We start from the raw sequence: 22,463 nt of genomic DNA, 5'->3' as shown, positions 1-22,463 counted from the left end.
GACGACTTCACCTCCCCACCACCACCACCAACAACATTCACCACCCCCACCCCCACCACCTCCCCACTCCACAGCACGTGGAGCTATCGGGGCAGCATGGCCGCGTCCACGGAGCCGCCGGCGGCTTGCGGCGCTCCGAGCCTCAAGGAGCTCACGGCGCCAGACTACGGGCGGCCGCCTGCCACGCAGAGACGCGCCCTGCAGGAGCTCGTCAAGTCGCACGTGGAGTCGTTCGACTACGTGCTGCACGAGGGTCTCTCGCAGGCGGTGCAGGTGAGGCCGTGGCGAGCGGGGGGGTGGTAGCCAGGGGTGGTGTGTGGTGGTGCATCAGCCAGTCATCTCGGTCATCTCGGTCGGTCAACCCGTGGCACCTGCTGGGTCTGCCCCGTGACCTCCTGCCAGCGGGCGTTCGACACTTCACGTGGCCTCACGGTGCACTTGGCCTGGCACAAGCGTCGTGGTGACGTCACCGCCACTTAGTGGCGAATGGCGGTTGTTGGTGGTGGCCTGAGAGGGCCCACGGGATCCCATCGCCGCCGTCTTGCGCGGTGCCACCACAGAGGGCCCACTTTGTACAGGCCTCGGCGTGGCCTAACTGAAATAATAGCGGCATCTCAGCGGCGGTTTGGCCTTAATAAAATAACACTGGTCAACAAAAAAAGAAAAAAATTCTGGCCTGGACGTTTGCAGCTGTTTTAGACTAATTTCAGGGTGCTGATTCCAAATCTGATCTCAGATTTGCTCTATCACATCTAATTTTTATGCTATCGGCATACCCCATTTTCATTGATTTTACCCGAAATTAACTCTGTCACTTATGATTGCAAGTTGTTGCGAGTCAGTGACTGCTTTAGTGTTAAAATATTGTGCTGTATTTTTAGGATAGTGTGTTTATAATATCATTTTATGTAGATATCCACGTTTATTTAATATTTTTCTTCAGCAGTTTTTATTGAAAATGAAATATTTTATATCTCAAAAACCTGATGTGATAGACAAAAACTGATGCCAGATTTGGAATCAGCACCCCAAAATTTCCTTATTATCGTTGGAATACCTTATGCCAGAAAAAGTGTGTTGACCAGTGTAATCATCGGTGGTGACGAGCCAGGTTTGGTGAACGTTACACACTGCTGCGGAAGGCTGCCGAGGTTAATGCACCCTGCCCTTAATGTGACGTTAAGCACGCCATTCCCCGTGTAATGTAGCGTTATTGCGGCATACCCGGTAAAAATGGATAATCGTGTAATTATTAATTGTGTGCAGGCACGACAATAAATTCGGTTTTTTATTCATGCGTTGCGCGAGGAGCGGTGGCGCAGCGGTTAGCGCACTGCCTTGTGAGCCCCGGCCACGCCGACTTCAGTTGCAGGGCACGGATCTTGGAAGCCTGAGCAGAGTTGAGACGGGAAAGTTCTTGGATGGGTGTCCGGCCTGCATACCGGACACCTGTGAAAATAACGCTTCACAGCTCATCGGATTCCTCCAGTATAAATAAAATATTCTGGTTCCGATGTGTTGTTGATGGGTCTACGTTACCAGCAGAGGAAAGTGCAGTCAAAGGCCGGTCGTGGTGCTGGCCACCCACCCCCTCGTGTGCCGTGCCGGCCTTCATAGGTGCGCGCTAACAGCACTTGCCCCAACACCCTGTTAAGGCTATACGGGGGATCCATGTATTTGGTGTTGTAATGAAGTTGTTGCGGCGATGATGATAATGATGACATTGTGGCAGCATTGATGGTATTGTGATGATCGCGCTGTTCTCTGTCTCGCACCCAGGCCATCCCTCCCATCGAGTTCATGATAAATGGCAATCGCCTATCGCTGGCTTTCGCCGACACCTCCATCTCTCCACCCATGGTGGGCAAGGCGGCCGTGTGCCGGGACATGCGCGTCTTCCCCGCCGAGTGCCGTGCGCGCCGCGCCACCTACCGCGGCAAGCTCATGGTGAGATCACGGCACACCCGCTCGCGTCACGAACTTGGCATGTTGTGTCTCTGTGGATTCGCCGATTGCAATCGATCCCTTGAGCAGCCCTGTTGCGCGTCCTCAAAAAGTCGTACGGCGTCTCATGCACGAATGGTTAACTATATACGACCAGCAAATGAGGGTGCTGATAAAAGCAGATAATAACGAACACATTTTTTTTACAGTGTTGATGAGAAGAAATGGTCCGTTTTGCAGGATGAGATTGGAGGGTGTCAAGGCATGAGGTTCATTAGATAAATTGTTGTGGTAGTAGTGATGAAAAAGTGACATGGAAATGGTTCAACGGCAGTGAGCGTGTAATTGCAGTGAATCGGGGCAGGGTAATGTCAACCGAACTTCTTTATGTTGAGTTTCATCAAGCAAAGTCGGGAAGGAAGCTAGAGCTCTTGACGCAGATGTGGCTGCTGCGGTATTTAAACCTCGGCAAATGTGTTCCTTGTAGAGCTTGTGAACCGCCGGCTCTGCGCTACCAACTACGGTACGTGTACGTGGTCCACTCTCGCTGCCTCGCGTGAAACAACCAGCGCTTCCCCACCATCCTCCTTCTTTCCCCTCGTCCTGGTCCTCATCTTCTCCCCTCCTGTTACTCCCCCCCCCCCCCCCCCTTCGGCCAGGCGGATGTGAGCTGGTCGGTGAACGGGGAGCCGCAGGGCATCATCCAGCAGAGTATGGGTCAAGTGCCCATCATGGTGAAGTCCAAGGCTTGCAACCTGCGCGGGATGTCGCCCGCCGAGCTCATAGCTCACCATGAGGAGGCTGAGGTGAGCCGCACAGCACACGAGTTATGGTAACACTCACAATCACGACAATTATTGTTACGTAATATACCTGCCCATTTATGTACCTGCACGCGCGTGTGGGGAGTGAAAGTGGAGTGGTTCGCTCGCTGCGCTGTTAATGCAGCAACCTGAATTATATTACCGGACATAGCTAAGATTGGTGGAGAATATTCGAACCGGTCTTCGCCTTTCCCTGGATTGACTCGGCCTTAAATAAGTTCCTAATGCCAAGTGTACATATTAGTACTTGGGATACAGGCAGCTGGGTGTGATTCTGGCCACACTGCCCCATATTACGCCTTGCTGGCCTTTGTAGGTGCTCGCTTGCAGTACTTACCTCAACAGTATGTACGGCTATATGGGCAGCATCTGCATTACGATTTTGAAACCGGTCTCCGTAATGAACCACAAAAAAGTAGTCCATTACAATTTTCACCCGATAATCAAATTCATTGACGAATCGGCCCAGCTCTTATCGTACGGTCACAACAATACTTGTAACAATGCGTTATTTTTTGACTGGGATCTGTTGGGGGGGGTGGGCGTTCGTTTTGGACCGCGCGCAGGAAATGGGCGGCTACTACATTATCAACGGCATCGAGAAGGTGGTGCGCATGCTGATCATGCCACGGCGAAACTACCCTATTGCCTTGAACCGGCCCAAGTGGAAGAGCAGGGGCCCTGGCTACACCGAGTTCGGTGAGTGAGTCGCAACCAACGCCACCACCGCCGTCACTGCCGGCAAGCGAGAACTTGGCGCGAGCCCTGACGGTCGGTCTTTCCTTTCTCAACTTCACCGTCATCGTCATGATCACTATTTTACAGTGAGCGTGGCTGTGTGAAGGAATGCCGTCATCGGGTTATCATGCCATACTGCGTGCGTTTGTGTATGCATTTGGTGCTGTAGCACAGTGTTCAGCACATGGCGCTACATACCCGGCCACCTGAGTTGGTTTGCCAGCCAATGGCTAACATTGGAAATGATCTGAGCTCCTCCTGAGCCTCCTAATAGGTTGACTTAGCCTTACCTGAGTCGCTGGTAGTGTGTTTTCATTCGCACATGAAATGCAAAAAATACTTAACACATTTGTCAATAACTCTGCGGCCTTGATATTTCTGGAAAAGCCTTATTATAAATAACCCTTCTAAATAAGACCTTTGCCTAAAATGTCACCTATTATACGTATAAAATATATATTTTTTCTTGAAGGATGTGTTATTGACGTTTGTTGTAATATGATTGTGCTCCACTGTTAACACACCACCAAATAATGTGTGACACAAAGGTGGTAGACATGTGTGGTGCTGGCCACAGTGCTCCTTGACAGATACTCGCTAACATCATTTACCCCAACAATCTGTATAGTTCCTTTGGGGCATCTTTGTTTTTGTGTATGTGTGTGTGTGGGGAGCGGTATTACAGCGATCAGCGTGCTCCACTACGAACCCGGCAAGCCGGGTTCAATTCCCGATCATGGGCAACATCAGTGACGATTACCTGAACCGGTTCTAGGCCGATTCGGCCTCAAATGAATACATGGTGCGATGTGTAAACATCACCATTCATGAGACAAAGGCTGCCAGGTGTGATGTTGGCCACCCCCCACCCCCTTGTGTGCCATGCCGGCCTTCATAGATGCTCGCTAGCAGCACTTTCCCCACAAGTCTGTTAAGGCAATACGGGGATCTTTTTCTTTTGGGCAGGCATCTCCATCCACTGCGTGTGCGAGGAGCACACGGCTATCAACATGAATCTGCACTACCTGGACAACGGCACCGTCATGCTCAATTTCATCTATCGCAAGCAGCTCTTCTTCATGCCGCTCGGCTTCGCGCTCAAGGTGAGCGAGGCGGTGGCGGTCGCCTTCCCGAGACGCTCGGTAACGCGGAACCGGTATCGCGCGAGCCGGATCCGATTTCGAACGACAAGTCGTCGGGACACCCGTGATCGCCGCCCTCCCCCTTTCAACTCTGCCTCCGCCAGGGCCTCGTGTCCTTCACAGACTACCGCATCTTCTGCGAGCTCACAAAGAGCATGGAGGGGAACTCATTCTACCGGAGCTGCGTGGCGTACATGATGCGCGCCGTGGGTGATGAGGGCTGCCTCACGCAGGCCCAGGTGATGCGCTACCTGGGAGAGCGATTCCGCGTCAAGCTTCTCCTGCCCGAGTGGCTCACGGACGAGGAGGTGGCGGAGTTTCTCTTCGAGTGAGCCTCTTTCCCTCCCTCTCCCCCCCTTCCACCCTCACCAACCTTTGACCCTGTGGCGTTTCCCAGTGGCCAAAGTGACTAGAAACTAACAGCACTCTCGAGATTGCGACGGGGCTCGTTACGTTTCTTGAATTAAGCGAGGTTATGAGCACTTGGGAAAGGGACCATGGAAGGGGATTCCAAAGTCGATCGGTGAGAGGAAAGCGACAGAGAGAGAGAAGTGTTGTGATGTGCAGTGCGGTGGTGGTTAAACATTGAGGATGAGACGAAACAGCCATTCTGGTAGACCCGAGTCCTCAACATGGGCGGCGTGAACAATGGGTGAAGTTCTGGGGAACAGTAATCCTGTTCGTAGCTATGTAAGAGTGACATGGAGGTGACTGGCCTGCCGGTTAGAGGGAGTGACTGCATGGGTGATTGACGGGATTACCACCCGACCCTGACTGTGTGTGTATTTCCAGCCAGTGTATATGCATCCATCTCAAGAGCAACGTGGAGAAGTTCCAGCTGCTGTGCATGATGACGCGCAAACTCTTCGCCTTCGCCAAGGGGGAGTGCGCGCCAGAGAACCCCGACAGCCTCTCAACGCAGGAGGTCTTGACTTCAGGGCATCTCTATCTCATGATGCTCAAGGTGCTTACCCCACAGTTCCCCGCAGTGTCCACTACCACCAGCCGTTGTTATTCTTATTATTATTTATTCGACTTATTAGACTATTTTATTTGTTGTCATAACGTTATCCTTGTTGGTGCTTTTTCTTTTGGTGCCATTTTTTTGTTAATTCGTTTTTGATTTGGCTTGGTTGTAGGGTTTTTATTTTCTGGTAGTAGCTATATATGGGATTTGGTCATTATATATAATGTACAGCGTTGTGGGATCCTGTTAGCATGAATGACGCTGTATGAAATGAAAGTATTATTATTACCTCTCTACGACGTGTTTTTCCGGTTCTGCGGGTAAGGGGTTTTTACATTACGTCCGACGTTTTGCTCTTCGTGCTGGATGATTCTCTATGAAATGTGTATCAGACATCGTGCCAAACGACACGCTGTACAACCAGAAAACACAACGGGAACCTCTGCACCAGCATCGTTAGTTTCATAGAACTTAACTCTTGTGCTCAGTGCAAGTTGATGGAGACAAGGATCGTAGATGTGGAAGCGTAGAAGTGCAGTACAACGATGGATTTTGTGCAGGACAACAATGACATTTTGCTGACCCAACGCTTAGCCCCACAGCCCTTCGACAATGTGTTTTGTGCGCGTGTTAAAAACCTGCTTAGCTTGCGAGATTTGATGATAAGTCAAACAGGATGGGTTTACGTTGTTCCATCCTTGGTCACCAGGCTGAGGCCATCAACTTGCTGCATATGAGAAGCTGTTGGGTGACTGCACCATGGATTCAAACCCAGCGTCAGCTCAGTGCTGTAACTTCTGAGCCACTACTCGGCCACTTGAAGCATTGATATTTAAAAGCTCCCCACGCCCCTCACCCCATTACCCTTACCCTTGCCCCTTATCTTTCGACCATCATCCCTTGCTCCTCACCCTCTGACCCTCATCTCTTTCCCCTCACCCTCTGACCCTCACCCGTCCAAGCGCACCCCCTTGCCTTTCAACCTTTGACCATCACCCTTCAACCCTCACCATTTGCCCCCCCCCCCATACCTTGTGACACTCACCCTTTGACGCTCACCCCCACACGCGTGTGCAGGAGAAAATGGAGGGCTGGCTCGTGGGCGCCAAGTTTTCGTTTGACAAGCGCGTGCAGCGCCACAGCAACATCCCGCTCACAACGGACTCCATTGCCAAGGTCCTGAGCTCCGTGTCGGACCTCACCCGCGCCACCGAGTACCTGCTGGCGACAGGGAACCTCGCCTCCAAGACAGGTACCGCCACTCGTCGTCGTCGCCATCATCACCATCACTTCATATTTTATACTGCTCCTCCATTGCAATGCGCGCACGGACCAACTTCCACTCGGTGAACGGGCAAGGGGGGATTGCAACACCGGCCAGGAAGTTGGGCATTAATCTGCGAGTAGCAGGGAGTGATGTTGCCACGTGGCTTCCCAATTAAGTAACCAAACCAATATTTTTATTCTCAGAGCTGGACTTTGCCAAATTTAGTGAAACTTCAAATTGAATATTCTGGATTTTTTTCACGGGCAATTGTTGGTCAGGCTTGAGACCATAAACTTGGTACACTTGAGAACCCAGGTTCGAACCCACAGTAGTGCTGGTTCAGTGTCGCCCGTTCTTCACAAACTAAACAAAATGTATTCCGTCGCCACTAGAGCAGGATGGGAGAGATGTTGACTAATCCATCGGCGCTTTCCGGGTTCTTTCCAGTGTCTCGTCCGTCTGTACATCTGTCTCTGCGTGCGTGCGTGGGTTCCCGCAGGCCTGGGCATGCTGCAGGATGCTGGTTTGGCGGTGGTGGCCGACAAGCTGAACTTCACGCGCTACATCTCGCACTTCCGCGCCGTGCACCGCGGCGCCGCGTTTGCGCGTATGCGCACCACGACGGTGCGCCGCCTGCTTCCCGAATCGTGGGGCTTCCTGTGCCCCGTGCACACGCCCGACGGGACGCCCTGCGGCCTCCTCAACCACTTGACGGTCGGCGCCCAGGTGGTGACGGCCATCACGCCCACCGGTGGCATGCCCGCCCTGCTCTGCTCGCTCGGTGAGATTGCCGCGCGGCGGTGCGGTGTGGCATGGTGCTAAAACAGTGACCTTTATTCTAATTTTATTAATTTAACTTGATTATTTTGGCCTTAAAATCCTAAAATCTGCCACCCCAAAAAATGTAATAAAAAAATGCTCTGCATTAGGAAGGCTGGTGTATCTTATCGAGTATATTAGTAGAATGTCAGTGTGTCGGCTTACCAGTGTGTTGGTATATTAGTATGTCAGTGTGATGTTCTGTTGCCGATGTTTTTGGTATATTCGTATGTTAGTGTGTTGACATGTGCGTCGTGCCCGCCCAGGCGTGGTGCCGGTGGACGGCACCCCCGCTTGCCCCTACTCCGAGTGCTACCCGGTGATGCTGGATGGCTCCTTCGTGGGCTGGGCCGACCCCCGGATCGCGCCGGAGATCGTCAGCACGCTGCGCACGTACAAGGTGCGCGATCGCAACGTCGACGGGGCTGCTGGCACGACTCTCCTGCTCCTCTCGGCTCTCCTCGATGGCTCATTTTAGTTTGGCTCCAAGGGTCTTGGGTGTTCCTTAGCTAATGTTGGCCGCACCATCCCTAGCCACGCACTGTGGCCACCGCTTTTAATAGTTGCTCACTCGCAGTAATTTTCTCCCAAAGAGTCTATGAAGGCTACATGAGGGCCTTTGTTACTTGAATGTGGTTGGAACGTTTATGAGGATATGTGAGAAACATCTTATCCTCATTCCCTGGGCTCTGTTTGGAGAGGAGGTGAATTAGTTGTGACCACGTGCTCTTTGTGGTTTCCGTGTTCTCCATGTCATGATTTTCCACCTCCACCAACATCTCAAGCGCCACCACCTCCTCCTCCACAACCTCTTCACCCGCCCCGCTCCACCTCCACCCCCTGGTGTCCGCGTGTTCCGTGCCGCAGGCGCGCAAGGAGAAGCGGGTGCCGCCCTGGACCGAGGTGGTGCTGGTTCCCAAGACGGCCTGCGCCAGCCTCTACCCAACGCTCTACGTGTTCACGGGCGCCGGCCGCCTCATCCGCCCCGTCCGCAACCTGGCACTCGGCGTCGAGGAGCTCATAGGCACCTTCGAGCAGGTGGGTTGGTCGCGCTCGCCACCGCGGCACCAGTCTGGTGCGCACGTCTCTGTGATGATGACTTCTTCAGAATCGGAATGTTTATTTGTACTGGAGAAATTCGGTGGCCTATAAAGCTCTTTTTCATAGATGTCCAGTAGAGGGGCGGGACGGAACAATACAAAAACACGATAGGGGTGCAAAGTATAGGAAAGGTATGGAAATCACTTAAAATAAATATACAAATAAAACGAAACTAGTTTATATTCTTGGTTCTTTCGGTAAGGTCACGTAGAAGGGAAATAATAAAATAATAAAACATTTTTACAATACAATTCTCACGACGTTTCGACTGCAACACAAGCAATCATCATCAGGTGTGAAATCCACAGCAAGAAAATTTGAAAATGTGCTGTTTCTTTCTTAATTTGCTTGCTATCGATTTCACACCTGATGATGATTGCTTGTGTTGCAGTCAAAACGTCGTGAGAATTTTATTGTTTTATATTTTTATTATTTTATTATTTCCCTTCTACGTGACTTTACCGAAAGAACCAAGAATATGAATCCCTGCAGTCACGAAAGCTTTAAATCGAAACTAGTTTATTTTACCAGGTGATGACCACTGACCTATTAGCTTCTTTGCAGAAGCAACCTGGCCACAAATGAAAACTCAACGACCTGGCTTATCATATGGAAATGTATAGCAGCCAAATATTCCAAATAACGTAAGCCACGTTGAGTCTGAAATTTCATCTAGGAGGGTCCTGCACTGGGATATTTTTGCCCGACATTGTGTGTTTTTAGCGATTTGAAGAAACCGGAAACACATACAAACTCCACACAGAAAGGCACCCAAGTTGGGAATCGAACCCAGGCCCTTCTTGCCGTGGGGTTAGAGTTAACGCTGCGCAACCAGACATTTACCAGCCCGCACTGACCACTGTGGTGAAGTGTGGTCAAACAACCACCATGAGTGACATGGGATGGAGCTGTTGTCCTTCATGGGTGCTGTCTAACGTGTCCTAAAAGCCCATGTAAGCTATACAGGAGATCTTTGTGTTCCGGTATCGCCACATCATCTCTCCCGCCCCCCGCCCCACAGATTTACATGGACATCGCGATCCGTGAGAACGAGATCGTGAAGGGGGTGACCACGCACCAGGAGCTGTTCCCACACAGCATGCTGAGCGTGGTGGCCAACTTCATCCCCTACTCGGACCACAACCAGAGTCCCCGCAACATGTACCAGTGTCAGATGGGTGAGCTGCTGCCTACCCCTAATAAACGCTTGCCCCTACCTACCCGCCTGATTGCCTGCCTGCCCACTTACCAAACTACCTAACTACCTTCCTATCTACTAATCTATTTGCCAGCCTTCATACCCGCCTACCATCCTACCCAACTATTTGCCGACATGCCTACCTGCCTACCGAACTACCTTGCTCCTGCCTAATTTAGTATCAATCTAGCTAACAACCTATCTTCCAGGGGACTTACCTGCCTGCCTACCTGCCTAAATCCCTTACTGCCTACCTACCTAACGTCCTACCTAACAAACTACCAACCTACCTGTAAACTACTTAGCCTAACTTACTAACTAACCTATCTAGCTATCTACTTATCTAACTATGTACCTGCCAGCCTATTTGCCTGCTAGCTACCTACCAATCTCGCTACCAGCCTACTTACCTACCTGCCTGTTTGCTTATCTAACTAGCTACATTACTACCTACCTGCAAACCTGCCTACCCACAATCCACAGGAATTACTTCGAGTGCCTACAGACCTACTTGCCTACCCAACCCCTCCCACTTATCTACCTACTTTACCGTAAGTTTTACTTCTGCCTATCTACCGACCTACCTACCTAGCAAACTATCCACACTCATCAGTGTACCCACATAGGTAGGCTTCTGTTACCTACAGACCTGACTACCCATACACCTATGCCCCTGCCTACCTACGAGGTTAACTTGAATCTACTTGGCTTTCTGCTGACGGACCTACCGTTCTACCCACAAGTACTTGACAGTCAGTGGTGACCATGAGGATACACTCTGATTGAATCCCAGATAACCTTTGCATGAGAGACAATGATTTACATGTCTCAATAAGGTTTATTCCATGTCTTGGTTAAATCAAGGATACAATGGTACAACATTTAGGTCTCGTGATATCGCTCTTACCTACTCGCTGTTATCTGGTGGCAACCTTCCGCGAAATCACTGGAACACGTGATGAAATCGAATCTGCACGATCCACAACGCCAGATCCGGTCACCGCCTTCATCAGTGGAAATTCAAAGGAAGTCCGAAATGTGACTGTAGAGGCCCTGACCAAACTGTAGAGCGCCGTGTAGACCACTGAAATCCAACGGAGGCGCAGCAGCATCAGAAATCAACTCAGCCTCACCCGTAGCCATCGCCTGCCTACCAAACTCGGATACACACTTTCCGAGTTGTTCTTTACGAAGCCATACGCAAGAAGTATCCGTTTATGCGGCTCGCTTGATCCTTCCCACACGCATCTCTCCCCATCCCCTCCGCGTGCAGGCAAGCAGACGATGGGCACCCCGCTGCACAACTTCCGCGACCGCTCTGACAACAAGCTATACCGGCTGCAGACGCCGCAGAGCCCCCTGGTGCGGCCCTACATGTACGACCACTACGCCATGGACACTTATCCCGCGGGCACCAACGCCGTGGTGGCAGTCATCTCCTACACGGGATACGACATGGAGGACGCCATGGTACATTTGCGCACGTTGCTTTACAGGCCGGGCCCTCTCGCCCACTTGCGTGCGTGCACGGCTGGTGTGCGTGCATGGCTCTGTGTGCGTGCACGGCTCTGTGTGCGTGCACGGCTCTGTGTGCGTGCACGGCTCTGTGTGCGTGCACGGCTCTGTGTGCGTGCACGGCTCTGTGTGCGTGCACGGCTCTGTGTGCGTGCACGGCTCTGTGTGCGTACGTGCACGGCTGGTGTGCGTGCACGGCTCTGTGTGCGTGCGAGCACGGCACCACGCGCCCGCTCGTGCTCTCCTTTGTTGCCGAGCCCTCCAATTAAAAGTCACGAAGCGTCACGGAGAGGCCTTTATTCCACGCGTAGACTTTGTACATCCACGACGCGTTTCGCGAGTTGTAATAAAATACAACCGGCACGCGATCAACGCGAGGCCCGGTTCCCGAAGGTCTCTTTCTCGGCACGAAAAACAGATCGTGAACAAGTCGTCGTGGGAGCGCGGCTTCGCGCACGGCAGCATCTACAAGACGGAGCTCGTGGATCTCACCAAGTGCGTGCGCGAGGGCCGGGACGAGCTCGTGTTCGGCTTCAAGGCCGGCGACGACGCGCGACCCGGCGCCGCCAAGCTCGACGCCGACGGCCTGCCCTCGATCGGCTCGTGGCTGCGCTACGGGGAGCCCTTCTACTCCTACTTGAACCTCGCCACCGGCGAGGCCACCGTCATCGCCTACAAGTGAGTGAGCAGTCGCAAAGGGGGGGAAGGGGGTAGTGGAGGGGACTGTTTTGTTGTTCAGAATGAACGTTTTTGGGTTAGATCGCGTTATTTATAAATGTGTCGTAACCCTCCACCACCCATTGTAAATGTTGTGGTTTCACGCTTCAACACACCGGTGGGCTAAAGTAGTGAACTATTTCTCTTTTGTCAACGTGACACTTTTTTGCTGATTGGCCGTGTCGGGTGGTGGAGGGTTACGACACATTTTTAATATTAACGCGATCTAACCCAAAAACGTTGATTATGAATAATATTGGTCGCGAAAGCCTACGTGTTAAACTGTTTTGTTGTTGTTTTTGATGCCCTGCCCAAGCGTGACAAGTCAGACTTATATAACGGGATATTTTATTATTTATTTACATTTCGTGGCATTTTCTCTATTTTGCACTCCTATCGTGTTTTTGTATTGTTCGCTGTGGTAACTTGCTGACCCGCCCATACTGGACATCTGTGAGAAAGAGCTTCATAGCTCATCGGATTCCTCCAGTATAAACAACGATTTTTATTCTGATGGGGGTGGTGGGGGGCGAGCGTAATTGTCGAGTGTGCAGACGGAGCAACTGCAACGGGCGCCCATGGGCCGGAGGGTCCCGGGTGACGTAGATATGGGGCGGGGGGGTAGGGGGGTGAAATCGGGATGGGGGGGCACGGGAGGAGGGTGGCTTTGTCATGGGACAAACACTCCTCTTGGTGGCGGAGGGAGTGGGAAAATGCTGCCACCTACTGTGTGGATGAAAGGTCCCAGGAAGGGATCTCGAAAGTAGTTCTGCTACGTCTTCTTCCATGGACCCTTTTATCTGACACGAGATTGCTGCACTGCTGTGTCAGATATCCAAATGTATTATTTATCTCATGACATGAAGGCAAAAGCACCGTTGGGATAAAAATGGGGGAAAATATATACGTTTTGTTAAGTTAAAACTCGCGCTTTACATGCAAGAAACGGTGGGCGGTCTTACAGGCACGTAACGTTTCATCCATTCGTCAATTAAAATCGATTCTTAGGCTCGCGATTCACACGTCGGTGGGGTGGAATGGTGGTGCAGTGGTTCGCTTGCTGCGTTAAGAATCCGGTGACCACGGCTAGTGTCGTGCACGCCTCTTCTTAAAAATATCTTCTTGGTCTGAAGTGTCGGGCTGACAAATTACGACTCCATATGTAGCTTGAGTCGTAATTGATACATTTGGCTGTCCACTTCAACTCGCCGGCGAGCTGAAACAAGACGACAATGGGCCGCGTGAAACGCCAGTGCGTAGTGACAATTTAATTTCTTTGGCCGCGCCGGGTAGGTGGGAGAACCTTGGTTGCCGCAAAATAAGGTCGGATCGTTAGGCGGCCTAAACTCCAGATTTCGACTGCACGTTCACAAGACGACTCGTCCCCAGGGGCAAGGAGGACGCGGTCGTGGACAACGTGAAGGCGTGCGGCAACGACAGCGGCACGGGCCGCTTCTTTCGGGCGTGCATCACGATGCGCATTCCCCGCAACCCCACGATCGGCGACAAGTTCGCCAGCCGCCACGGCCAGAAGGGCATCTTGAGCCGGCTGTGGCGCACCGAGGATATGCCGTTCAGCGAGGGCGGCATGACGCCCGACATCCTGTTCAACCCGCACGGGTTCCCGTCGCGCATGACCATCGGAATGCTGATCGAGAGCATGGCCGGCAAGTCGGCCGCCATGCACGGCCTGTGTCACGACGCCACGCCATTCACCTTCTCGGAGAGGAGCTCGACCGACGGAGGTACGGCGCTGGCGGTGGAAGTGGTGGTGATGGTAGTGGTGGTGATAGTGGTGGTGATGGCAGTTCGGGTGGTTTTAGAGGTGGTGTTGGTGGTGGCAGTAGTGGTGGTGGTGGCGGTGGCGGCGACAATTGTTGTGGCGGTGGTTGTTGTAGTTGTGGCGGTAGTGGTTTTGGCGGTGGTGGTTGTGGAATGTGGCCGGGTGGTTTAGAGATAAGAGCATTGAGCTGGCATCGCTAAGATCCTGGGTTTGAATTAACCTGTGAGTAATCTGGGTTTTAATTCATGCATGCATGTGTGTATTTGTTTTGTGTTTGTGTGCATGTGTTCGTGTGCACGTGCGCATGTTGTGTATGTGTTCGTGGCGAGCGATAACTCGGTGATTCTACTCTGAGACCTCCTTTACCAGTGGCAAAATATAGTAATAGGTTTTTACCCTTTCAACTGGTACAAAAAAGTGACACCTTTATACAAGGCATCATGTTTGCAATAACCACAACACAAGCAGTCAAAATGCAAACAAAAAGAAACAACTCTGATGATGATGATAATGATATGCACTGTCCTTGAAGTTGATTGGTCCACACCCGAGACAGCTTTTCTTAGAGCCTAGTCTCCATTGGTGTTGGACCAGATGACGCCAAAAGACGTACAACTCAAAGACAGCGCACTATCAGAGTATTGAGAGCTCGGGGTAAGCATTTACACTGAGACCTGATTGTGGTGATTGCGCTATGAACCCGGCGACCTGGTTATGATTACCGGCACTGGCGACGGGGGATTGGTTCCGGCCACACCACTCATGCACCGTTCCGGCCTTCATAGTTGCTCTCTAATAGTGTTTGCCCCAAACGTCTGTTTATGCTGTACGTGTTTGTGTGCGCGCGTCTGCAGACGAGGCTAAGCAGCTGACGGCGGTGGAGTATTTTGGCAAGCTGCTGAGTGCCGCGGGCTACAGCCACCTGGGCACGGAGCGCCTGTACAGCGGCATCAGCGGCCTGGAGCTCGACGCCGACATCTTCATCGGCATCGTCTACTACCAGCGCCTGCGCCACATGGTGTCCGACAAGTTCCAGGTGACGCAGGGTTCCCGCTAGCCTGAGGCCGCGCACTCGGAACTTGTGGAAAGAGCCTTCTCTCACCTGTCTGTCCGTCCCATCTGTCCATGTGACTCTTTGTCTCTTGATCCGGCTCTCCACTCTTGATTTGTTTTTTCCATCACGCCGTCTTTTTCTCCGTGCGGTGATAGCAGTGCACGCAGCCCTGAGTTTCGCCAACAGTGCGCATTCGTTTCAAATCTCCGAATGACATCAAAACCTCATCTCGATCCCCTTCCCCCGTCCCACCGCCCCGCCCCCACCCGCGTTCCACCCCTCCCAGGTGCGAACGACGGGCGCGCGCGACCGCCTCACCTGCCAGCCGGTGGGCGGGCGCAACGTTCAGGGCGGCGTGCGCTTCGGCGAGATGGAGCGCGACGCGCTGCTGGCGCACGGCACCTCCTTCCTGCTGCACGACCGCCTGGTGGCGTGCTCGGACCGCTGCGAGGCGCGCGTGTGCACGCGCTGCGGCTCGCTGCTGTCGCCCACGCTGGAGCGGCCGCCGCCCGACTGGGCGCACACTCGCAGCGGTCGCCGCGCCTGGGTGTGCGTCGTGTGCAAGAGCGCGGACTCCGTGTGCGTCGTGACGATGCCCTTCGTGCTGCGATACTTCGTGGCCGAGCTCGCCTCCATGAACATCAAAGTGCAGCTGCAGGTCAAGTGAAGCTGCCTCGTGTGTGTGTGTGTTGGTTGGGAGGAGGGGAGGTGCAGTGGTTAGCGTATTGCAACGACCCCGTGTTCCACTTTCTGCTCGTGACCAACATCGGTGGCGAATATGTAAACGAGTCCCGAATACTTGGTGCGATTTGGCAACATTACTGGTGAGGCAGTTTCGTTGGGTTTGGTGTTGACCAACCCACCCCCTCGTACGACATCCAGAACTCATTAGGTGCTCGCTAACAGCACTTGCCCGAGCAGCTTTTGAGGTTTTTTGTTCTTGTGTGCAGGCTGGGCCAGGAGGTCCAGATGGCTGGGTAAGCCACATAATTATTATTTTAAAGCCATATTTCTTGTAAAAAAAAAAGATTCCATACATTTCCTCGTGTGATTCTGAATAAACGTTCTCGACAAATGAGCCGTGTCCCAGACCTTTTGAATTTAAACAACACCGCTTGGTTATCTCCCTCTTCCAACAATGTCTGGTGGCCCAGTTGTTCAGAGGTTCAGGGTGCTGAACAGAGCGCCCATAGCTACCACTGGTGTTAAACAGTGGACCTGTGTGCTGCAAACGCGATGTCAAAATAAAATGTGGACAATTTTGTCCTCCGTACAAAAACACGTTCCTTCGGAGTGGGCAGGTAGGAACTTGGTTGGACAGCGCATTTGTGCACGACAGACAGACAAATAATCCCTGGTGGGCAGTGTGGAACCTGTTGTTCCTACCTGTAAAAGAAACTAGTTTTTTTTACACATCCCATCACCCACGGCCTTCTGGGAGTTATTTTTTACACATCCCATCAACCACGGCCTTCTGGGAGTTTTTCTTTTCTTCCAGCAGCATGTGTAACAAGCTATGGCAAAGTTTTAGACACTCAACGTCTCATCAGGGTGAGCGTGCTAACACTTGCAACTCGCAGCCAAGAACGACCTGTGTTGTATTCATCACTTGAGCACCTTTTCTCTGATCGGTTCATCCACTCCCCCTGTGCTGCACGGGTTTCCTCCAGGTTCTCCCGTTTCTCCCCATATGTACAAGAACGTACTTTGGTATTGCCAAACATACCAACGTAGCAGGACCCTCCTGAAAAGGAGAATTTGGGCTCGGTGTGGCTTTCGGGGTTAACTAAAAGCGCGTCACCATTGGTACCTCATTTGGCAGTAAAAAATATGATAATTGTTTTTTTACCCTTTTATCTGGCAAAAAAACTGACACCTTTTTTACGAGGAGTCATATTTGCATAGACCACAATACCTGCAGTCATAATGCAAACAAAAAACATAACTGATAATGTATGCGCTGTCCTTATCAGAGTTATGTTTTTTGTTTGCATTATGACTGCATGTATTGTGGTCTATGCAAACATGACTCCTCGTAAAAAAAGGTGTCAGTTTTGTTGCCAGATAAAAGGGTAAAAAACCAATTATCATAAACGCGCGTCATCGGCAACGGGAAGGCTTCCTTGAAACCAAATGCAGGCGAACTACCAGATGCTTGTCGGAACACTAACGCAGGTGTTCCGTTAACCTGCACACTCACTACGGCGCTGGTGGTGGTGGGGGGTGAGAAAGCCACGGGAGTTGAGGTTAGTTTGATTTATTTATTGTGGCGACACTGGAGCCACGATGGAGCCGGCATTAGAACTTGGCAGACGGGGGAGCCGGGTGGTGGTGGTTGGTGCCGGGCCAGGCCCAGACGGGTCGGCGGGGAGCGGTGTCCCGGGGCGCCTCGTGTTCCCTCCGCCACCAAGGAGGAGGAAGGAGGAGGGGAAGGAGGCTTTGTGTGCGTGTGTGAGAGTTGCTGCTGTCGGCTCCCTGCGGCAACGTGAGAGAAGTTGAGGGTGACACGGGGCGGCGGCTGGGGGCTTTGGTAATTCGCCCGCGCTGCCGATGGTGCAGAATTAGTCGATGGGAAGGCACATTTACATACAGTATGTATGCCTCGGAGAAAGAAAGTGCATGTAATAGGCGACGTTTTGGGAAATGGCTCTCAACAGCACCTAGAGAGGTAGAATGTATTCTAGATTTGAAGCTTTCGTGACTGCAAGGATTCATACTCTTAAGTTTTTTTCGGTCAAGTCACGTAGGTAAAAATAAAATAATAATAAATGAAAATAACTAAATTAAATCACGTTTCGGAAGCAACACAAGCCTCCGTCATCAGGTGTAACTGCTCCAGTAAAATTTGTTATTATTTTATTATTATTTTCAAAAAATGTTTTAACCTACGTGACTTTACCGAAAAAACCTACGAGTAGGTAGAATGTATTCCAGCCTCTTGTGTACGTGTCCAAAGCGTCGTCTGTTGCACGTTTACGTTTTACGGTCGCACTGTTATTGAAGATTATGCGTTGGTGTTTTTTTTTGGTTCGCTTCATTAATTGTGGTGCTTGTGCCCCTGTGGGGCGTTTAACGCAGCAGCAGCAGCATCGCCAAATACTCCGCTGCGTTTAACAATTGCACAGTCGGCGCTGCTGCGTCTCCGAACACCAAAAAGGCAGCCCCGTTGCAAACACAGCGGCGAAACACCGCCTCAGCACCCGTCTATCGATAGATGGATGCTGATGGTGCATCACTTCAAACAGACTCATATTGGCAATTCGTCGAATCAAGGAGTTGCGGTGGCAATTGTTTTGTTTGTCCTGCTCAGAAGTCAAGAGACCAGGACGAGACTGATTAGCAAGGGTGACCTGGGTTGATTGATAATGATCAATGCGTGGATTATTCTAAATTGTGTTCTCATTCCGGACCTCCGATTAGCACGGTCGGCTGCGTACGGTGCGAAAGAAGTTGAACATGCAATGACTTTAATACAACCATTTTACTCGTCATAACGAATTGTGCCAGCAACATGGTACAATTGCTATTATAATGGAAATACGTGTATTTAGTAATACACCCTTTTGTACGTTTGAAGGGTTTGCCTGATCAGCTACCAATAGGCACGGTTTGCTACGTACGGTGCGAAAGAAGTTCAACATACATACAAAGACACAGTTCCCCCATATAGCCTCAACAGACTGTTGGGGCAAGTGCTGTTAGCGAGCGCCTACGAAGGCCGGCACGGCGCACGAGGGGGTGAGTGGCCAGCACCACGCCTGGTCGCCTTTGTCTCCCCAGTGGCGATGTTTTTACACACCGTGCCAGGTACTCATTTGAGGCTGAGTCGACCTAGAGGAGGACCAATTCAGATAATCGTCACTGGTGTTGGCCGTGAGCGGCAGTCGAACACGGGACGCCGGGTTCGGCGCGCAGTGAAGCGCTAGCCGCTACACTGCCGCTCGACACGCACACGACTCATCACATGCAATTTTTTTAAAAAGAAAACCTGTTAATCGTGAAACGATTTAAGAATGCGATGCTCATCAGGCCCCCGTGGTGTCAAGTGCAGTCTGCAACTCTCGTTTATCCACTCCCTGGCCTCTCTAATGATCTGCCACGAAGAAGAGGCTCATTGCACGAAACGTCACGTAGAGGATATCCTGTTCCGTTCAAGGAAGCGTTATTGACGATCGCGTTTGGTTGGAAAAAGTATAATCGCGCACACATTTTATTGTGGCAGGTGCTGATAGAGTGGATGATTGCGCTGATCTTGCTGTTGTTGTTGAAGTTGTTGTTGGGACAACACGGGTTTTCATAGAATACGTAACCAGGGGAACACACATTTATCAATGGTTTAGCATTGGCGTTCCAAAACACCCTCATAACAGCGCTCGGAACGCGTTCCACGCTGATTGCGTGGACAGGAACGATTTAAATTTGAGATTGTTAAGTCCCCGATCTAACCCAAAAACCTTTATTATGAATAATACTGGTCGCGAAAGCCTCCGTGTTAAACCGTGTGTGTGTGCACGTGTTCCGCCTGACGCAGGCAGCGTTAATTGCTCAGCGCGTCACGTGGGACGTGTTGAACAATCATCGGGCGCGTGCAGCGCGGGTCGAGTTAATTTTGTAATTTATAATGGGGAGTACGTTGGTGAAGGCGGAAAAGGTGCAGCGAATGTGCAGGAATGGGACGTGGAAAAGCCTTCTCGAAGGTTAAAATATGACAAAGGAGACAATTTGTAAAAACAGCCTCATAGCTCAGAGGATTCCTCGAGTATAAATACATATTCTCGTTCTAACAGACGAGGTAGACAACGCAAGCGAGGTTGATGATATGAACGAGGAAATGAAACGAGACAATACAAACGAGACGGATAATACAAACGAGAGAGCCAGGTTTGTGAATCATGCTTCAATCAATTGGAATTCTTGGGGGGGAGGGAGGGGAAGATAGGAATGGGGGGGGTGAATCATGTTTGCCAATCAATGAATTCGTCACCCCCGTGTAATCACGAATGACTCTGCACGCTCGTGCCGTCCGCTTGCATCTTCTCGTCGCTCTGGCGCGCGTGCGTGCGCGTGCGTGCTCTTTTTTATTTTGCAAGGCGCCTTAAGTTGTTTCCGCTGGGCGAGCGCGTGCTCTCTCTCGCCTATCTCGCGAACGAGGCAGTCGCCTGCGTCCCAGTGGAGCTGTGAGACAATTGTAGTATTTAAGACGCGTCGTCAGGAGCGAAGTCGAGGGGTTTGTTGGGTCGGTTGTTCGACTCTTCTCCCCCCGCCACCCACCGCGGGTAGGGCGCGGTGAGAGGCGGCTTCCGCCTGCGCGGGTTTGGCAGTGCGAGTGATTGAATGAATCGCTGCGTCTGAAGTGTTCTCCACATCAATGCAAGTGTTTGTTTACTTAACATCGAGGATGGTTCGTATGTCCTGTGCCCCCCCCCCCTCCCTCATTTCATTTTCTAAAGCGTAATACGATTTAAAACCGAAGTGAATATGCAAACGAGGGGGAGGCGAATGTTAAGGGTCTATTAGTTGGGGATGTTCGCAAGCGCCCGTTAATGGTCATGTGAGACGCGGCTGGGAGTGATGCCGAAGCCAGCAGGTGCGATTTTTGGGCCTCGAATGAGTGTTTTCTTTCCCTCTGAACCGGTGACTGTGCTGGTCTCTCGCTTTTGTTTTTTATTCGTTTATAGTTCTGGTCAAAGGGACAACCGGGTATAATTTTTTTTTGTAAGTTGAGTCTCGTTTAGCGGATGCCATGTCCTTCGCTTGGCCCACACTAACTTGTGTGTGGCTTGTTCTTACGGGACTGAGGTCCCAGATGTAGCGAAAACCAACGGTGTCTCATTTACATCTGGGCCACTTGTTTTGTGTACAGCACAACGGCCTCGTGGAAGTGCAGAATTTAAGCGGTATTGACTGTGACAGTTGACTTTTTTGTTAATGCGTACTTGTTTTCTACGTTGTGATCTTTATGGGATGGGGGGGGGGTCCCGAACCCTTCACGGGCGAACATCGCAGTGCATTCCAGAACAAACTAAAAGTTTGGCTGGCTGGAAGCGCGTGCAAGGTGTGCGGTGGGTGACGTCACCGCCGCACACCTGCGTGACGTCACCCGCCGTCCCACCCTTTAAATTGTTTTGTTTGTGGTGGCGACACATCGCCGTACGTCGTGGCTGCCTGTAATCTCGTTACTGTGGAGGCAGCGAGGGTCTGTGGCTCGAGACGAGAGGTGCCATACCCTGTGGCTCGCGCAGCAGAATGCGTTTTGTACAGCAGCAAAGTGTGGACTTTGTGCGTGGGATAGTGTTGTGTGTTTTCTCCTGCGTCCTCCGGTTTCATGCCCACCGTGTATATGAACACTTGCTAATTGGATACAAGAAAAACTATCTTAATAGATGGAGAACTGCAGAGCAATTGTTGGCGCAGGATCGTGGCAGCCTTCCAGTTTGGTCTGTCGTCCCTCGGCGATTGTGAAATGCAAGTCAACGACGTTGTTATTAAACTAATCCGATGTATTATACGAGGACTGCACGTGTGCTAGCAAAGCAATTTCCACTATGCTTAACAGAATAGATAAGCAAACAATGACTCCTTCATATACACGGCGTATTGTTTGCTTCTCTGCTTTGTTATTTATATTCGCCTCGACGATGCAAGTGATTATATTTTGAGTTGTGTGTGTTTTTTTTGGTTTAGATCGTCGAATTTAATGCATTTTTTTTTACTTAAAGAATTTATAATCAACTAAGATCTTGTCCTATTTTACTAATTTCACCAGTTTTTCCTTGCAAATACACGGTGCTGGGGCCTACGCGTTCTAGTATGTTGATGGTCTCAAATGTGGTGTTTTGGCAATTCTGTTATAATTGACAGCTTCCAAAACGTAGCTCTCCCAAATGCGTACACTTTAATTCGTGACCTGAAATGAAACTCTGAACATTCTTGATTTGAAGCTTTGGTTCTTTCGGTAAAGTCGCGTAGATAGAAAATTAATAGATCAAGACGGTCGCTTGTGTTGCGATCGAAACGTCGTGATCTATTAATTTTCTATCTAAACTGAACATGTTTTGAAAATTAGACCTAGAACTGAATCTTTTGTGGAAACGATGTGACTTTTGTAAATTAAATGATTCTTACAGAAGGATTTGTTTTTTGACCTGAAGGTGATGCCTTCTACAGGTAGGAACAACAGGTTCTACACTGCCCACCAGGGATTATTTGTCTGTTTGTCGTGCATATCTGGAATTCCGCCCACCCATGCCCCTCCCCACCGAACACCAACATCGTCAACGCCGTGATTGGTTGACGATGTCGGGGAGGGTGGGGGGGAAGGGTAAACACGCCCACTCATCCAACTGCCGCCCCCCCCCCCCCCCTTGAACGCCGCGCTGTCCAACCAAGTTCCT

The 22,463-nt window shown here is 51.1% G+C and overlaps 1 protein-coding gene across 1 annotated transcript; it reads left to right on the top strand.

Annotated features, from left to right (window-relative positions):
* Nucleotides 1-16,145, top strand: POLR1B (RNA polymerase I subunit B). The gene is made up of 17 exons (XM_078596441.1): nucleotides 1-273; nucleotides 1,780-1,947; nucleotides 2,604-2,750; nucleotides 3,335-3,467; nucleotides 4,473-4,609; nucleotides 4,753-4,976; nucleotides 5,441-5,612; nucleotides 6,693-6,867; nucleotides 7,382-7,663; nucleotides 7,968-8,101; nucleotides 8,569-8,739; nucleotides 9,824-9,980; nucleotides 11,274-11,470; nucleotides 11,934-12,193; nucleotides 13,622-13,977; nucleotides 14,870-15,051; nucleotides 15,356-16,145. The coding sequence occupies exons 1-17, from the start codon at nucleotides 97-99 to the stop codon at nucleotides 15,734-15,736; spliced, it is 3,453 nt and encodes a 1,150-aa protein (XP_078452567.1). The 5' UTR covers nucleotides 1-96; the 3' UTR covers nucleotides 15,737-16,145.
* The last annotated feature ends 6,318 nt before the right edge of the window (nucleotides 16,146-22,463 follow it).

Source organism: Lampetra planeri, chromosome 7 (assembly GCF_965212315.1).
Source record: "Lampetra planeri chromosome 7, kcLamPlan1.2.h2, whole genome shotgun sequence".
NCBI lineage: Eukaryota > Metazoa > Chordata > Hyperoartia > Petromyzontiformes > Petromyzontidae > Lampetra > Lampetra planeri.
Note: the sequence above shows the minus strand (reverse complement) of the source record. Positions and strands in the feature narration are given on the sequence as shown.

Excerpts from the sequence above, each read along its gene's own strand:
- POLR1B (XM_078596441.1), top strand. The coding sequence starts at position 97 with ATGGCCGCGTCCACGGAGCCGCCGGCGGCTTGCGGCGCTCCGAGCCTC. Across the intron at positions 4,977-5,440 it reads GTGGCGGAGTTTCTCTTCGA|CCAGTGTATATGCATCCATC; the intron begins GTGAGCCTCTTT and ends GTGTATTTCCAG. Across the intron at positions 8,740-9,823 it reads TCATAGGCACCTTCGAGCAG|ATTTACATGGACATCGCGAT; the intron begins GTGGGTTGGTCG and ends CCCGCCCCACAG.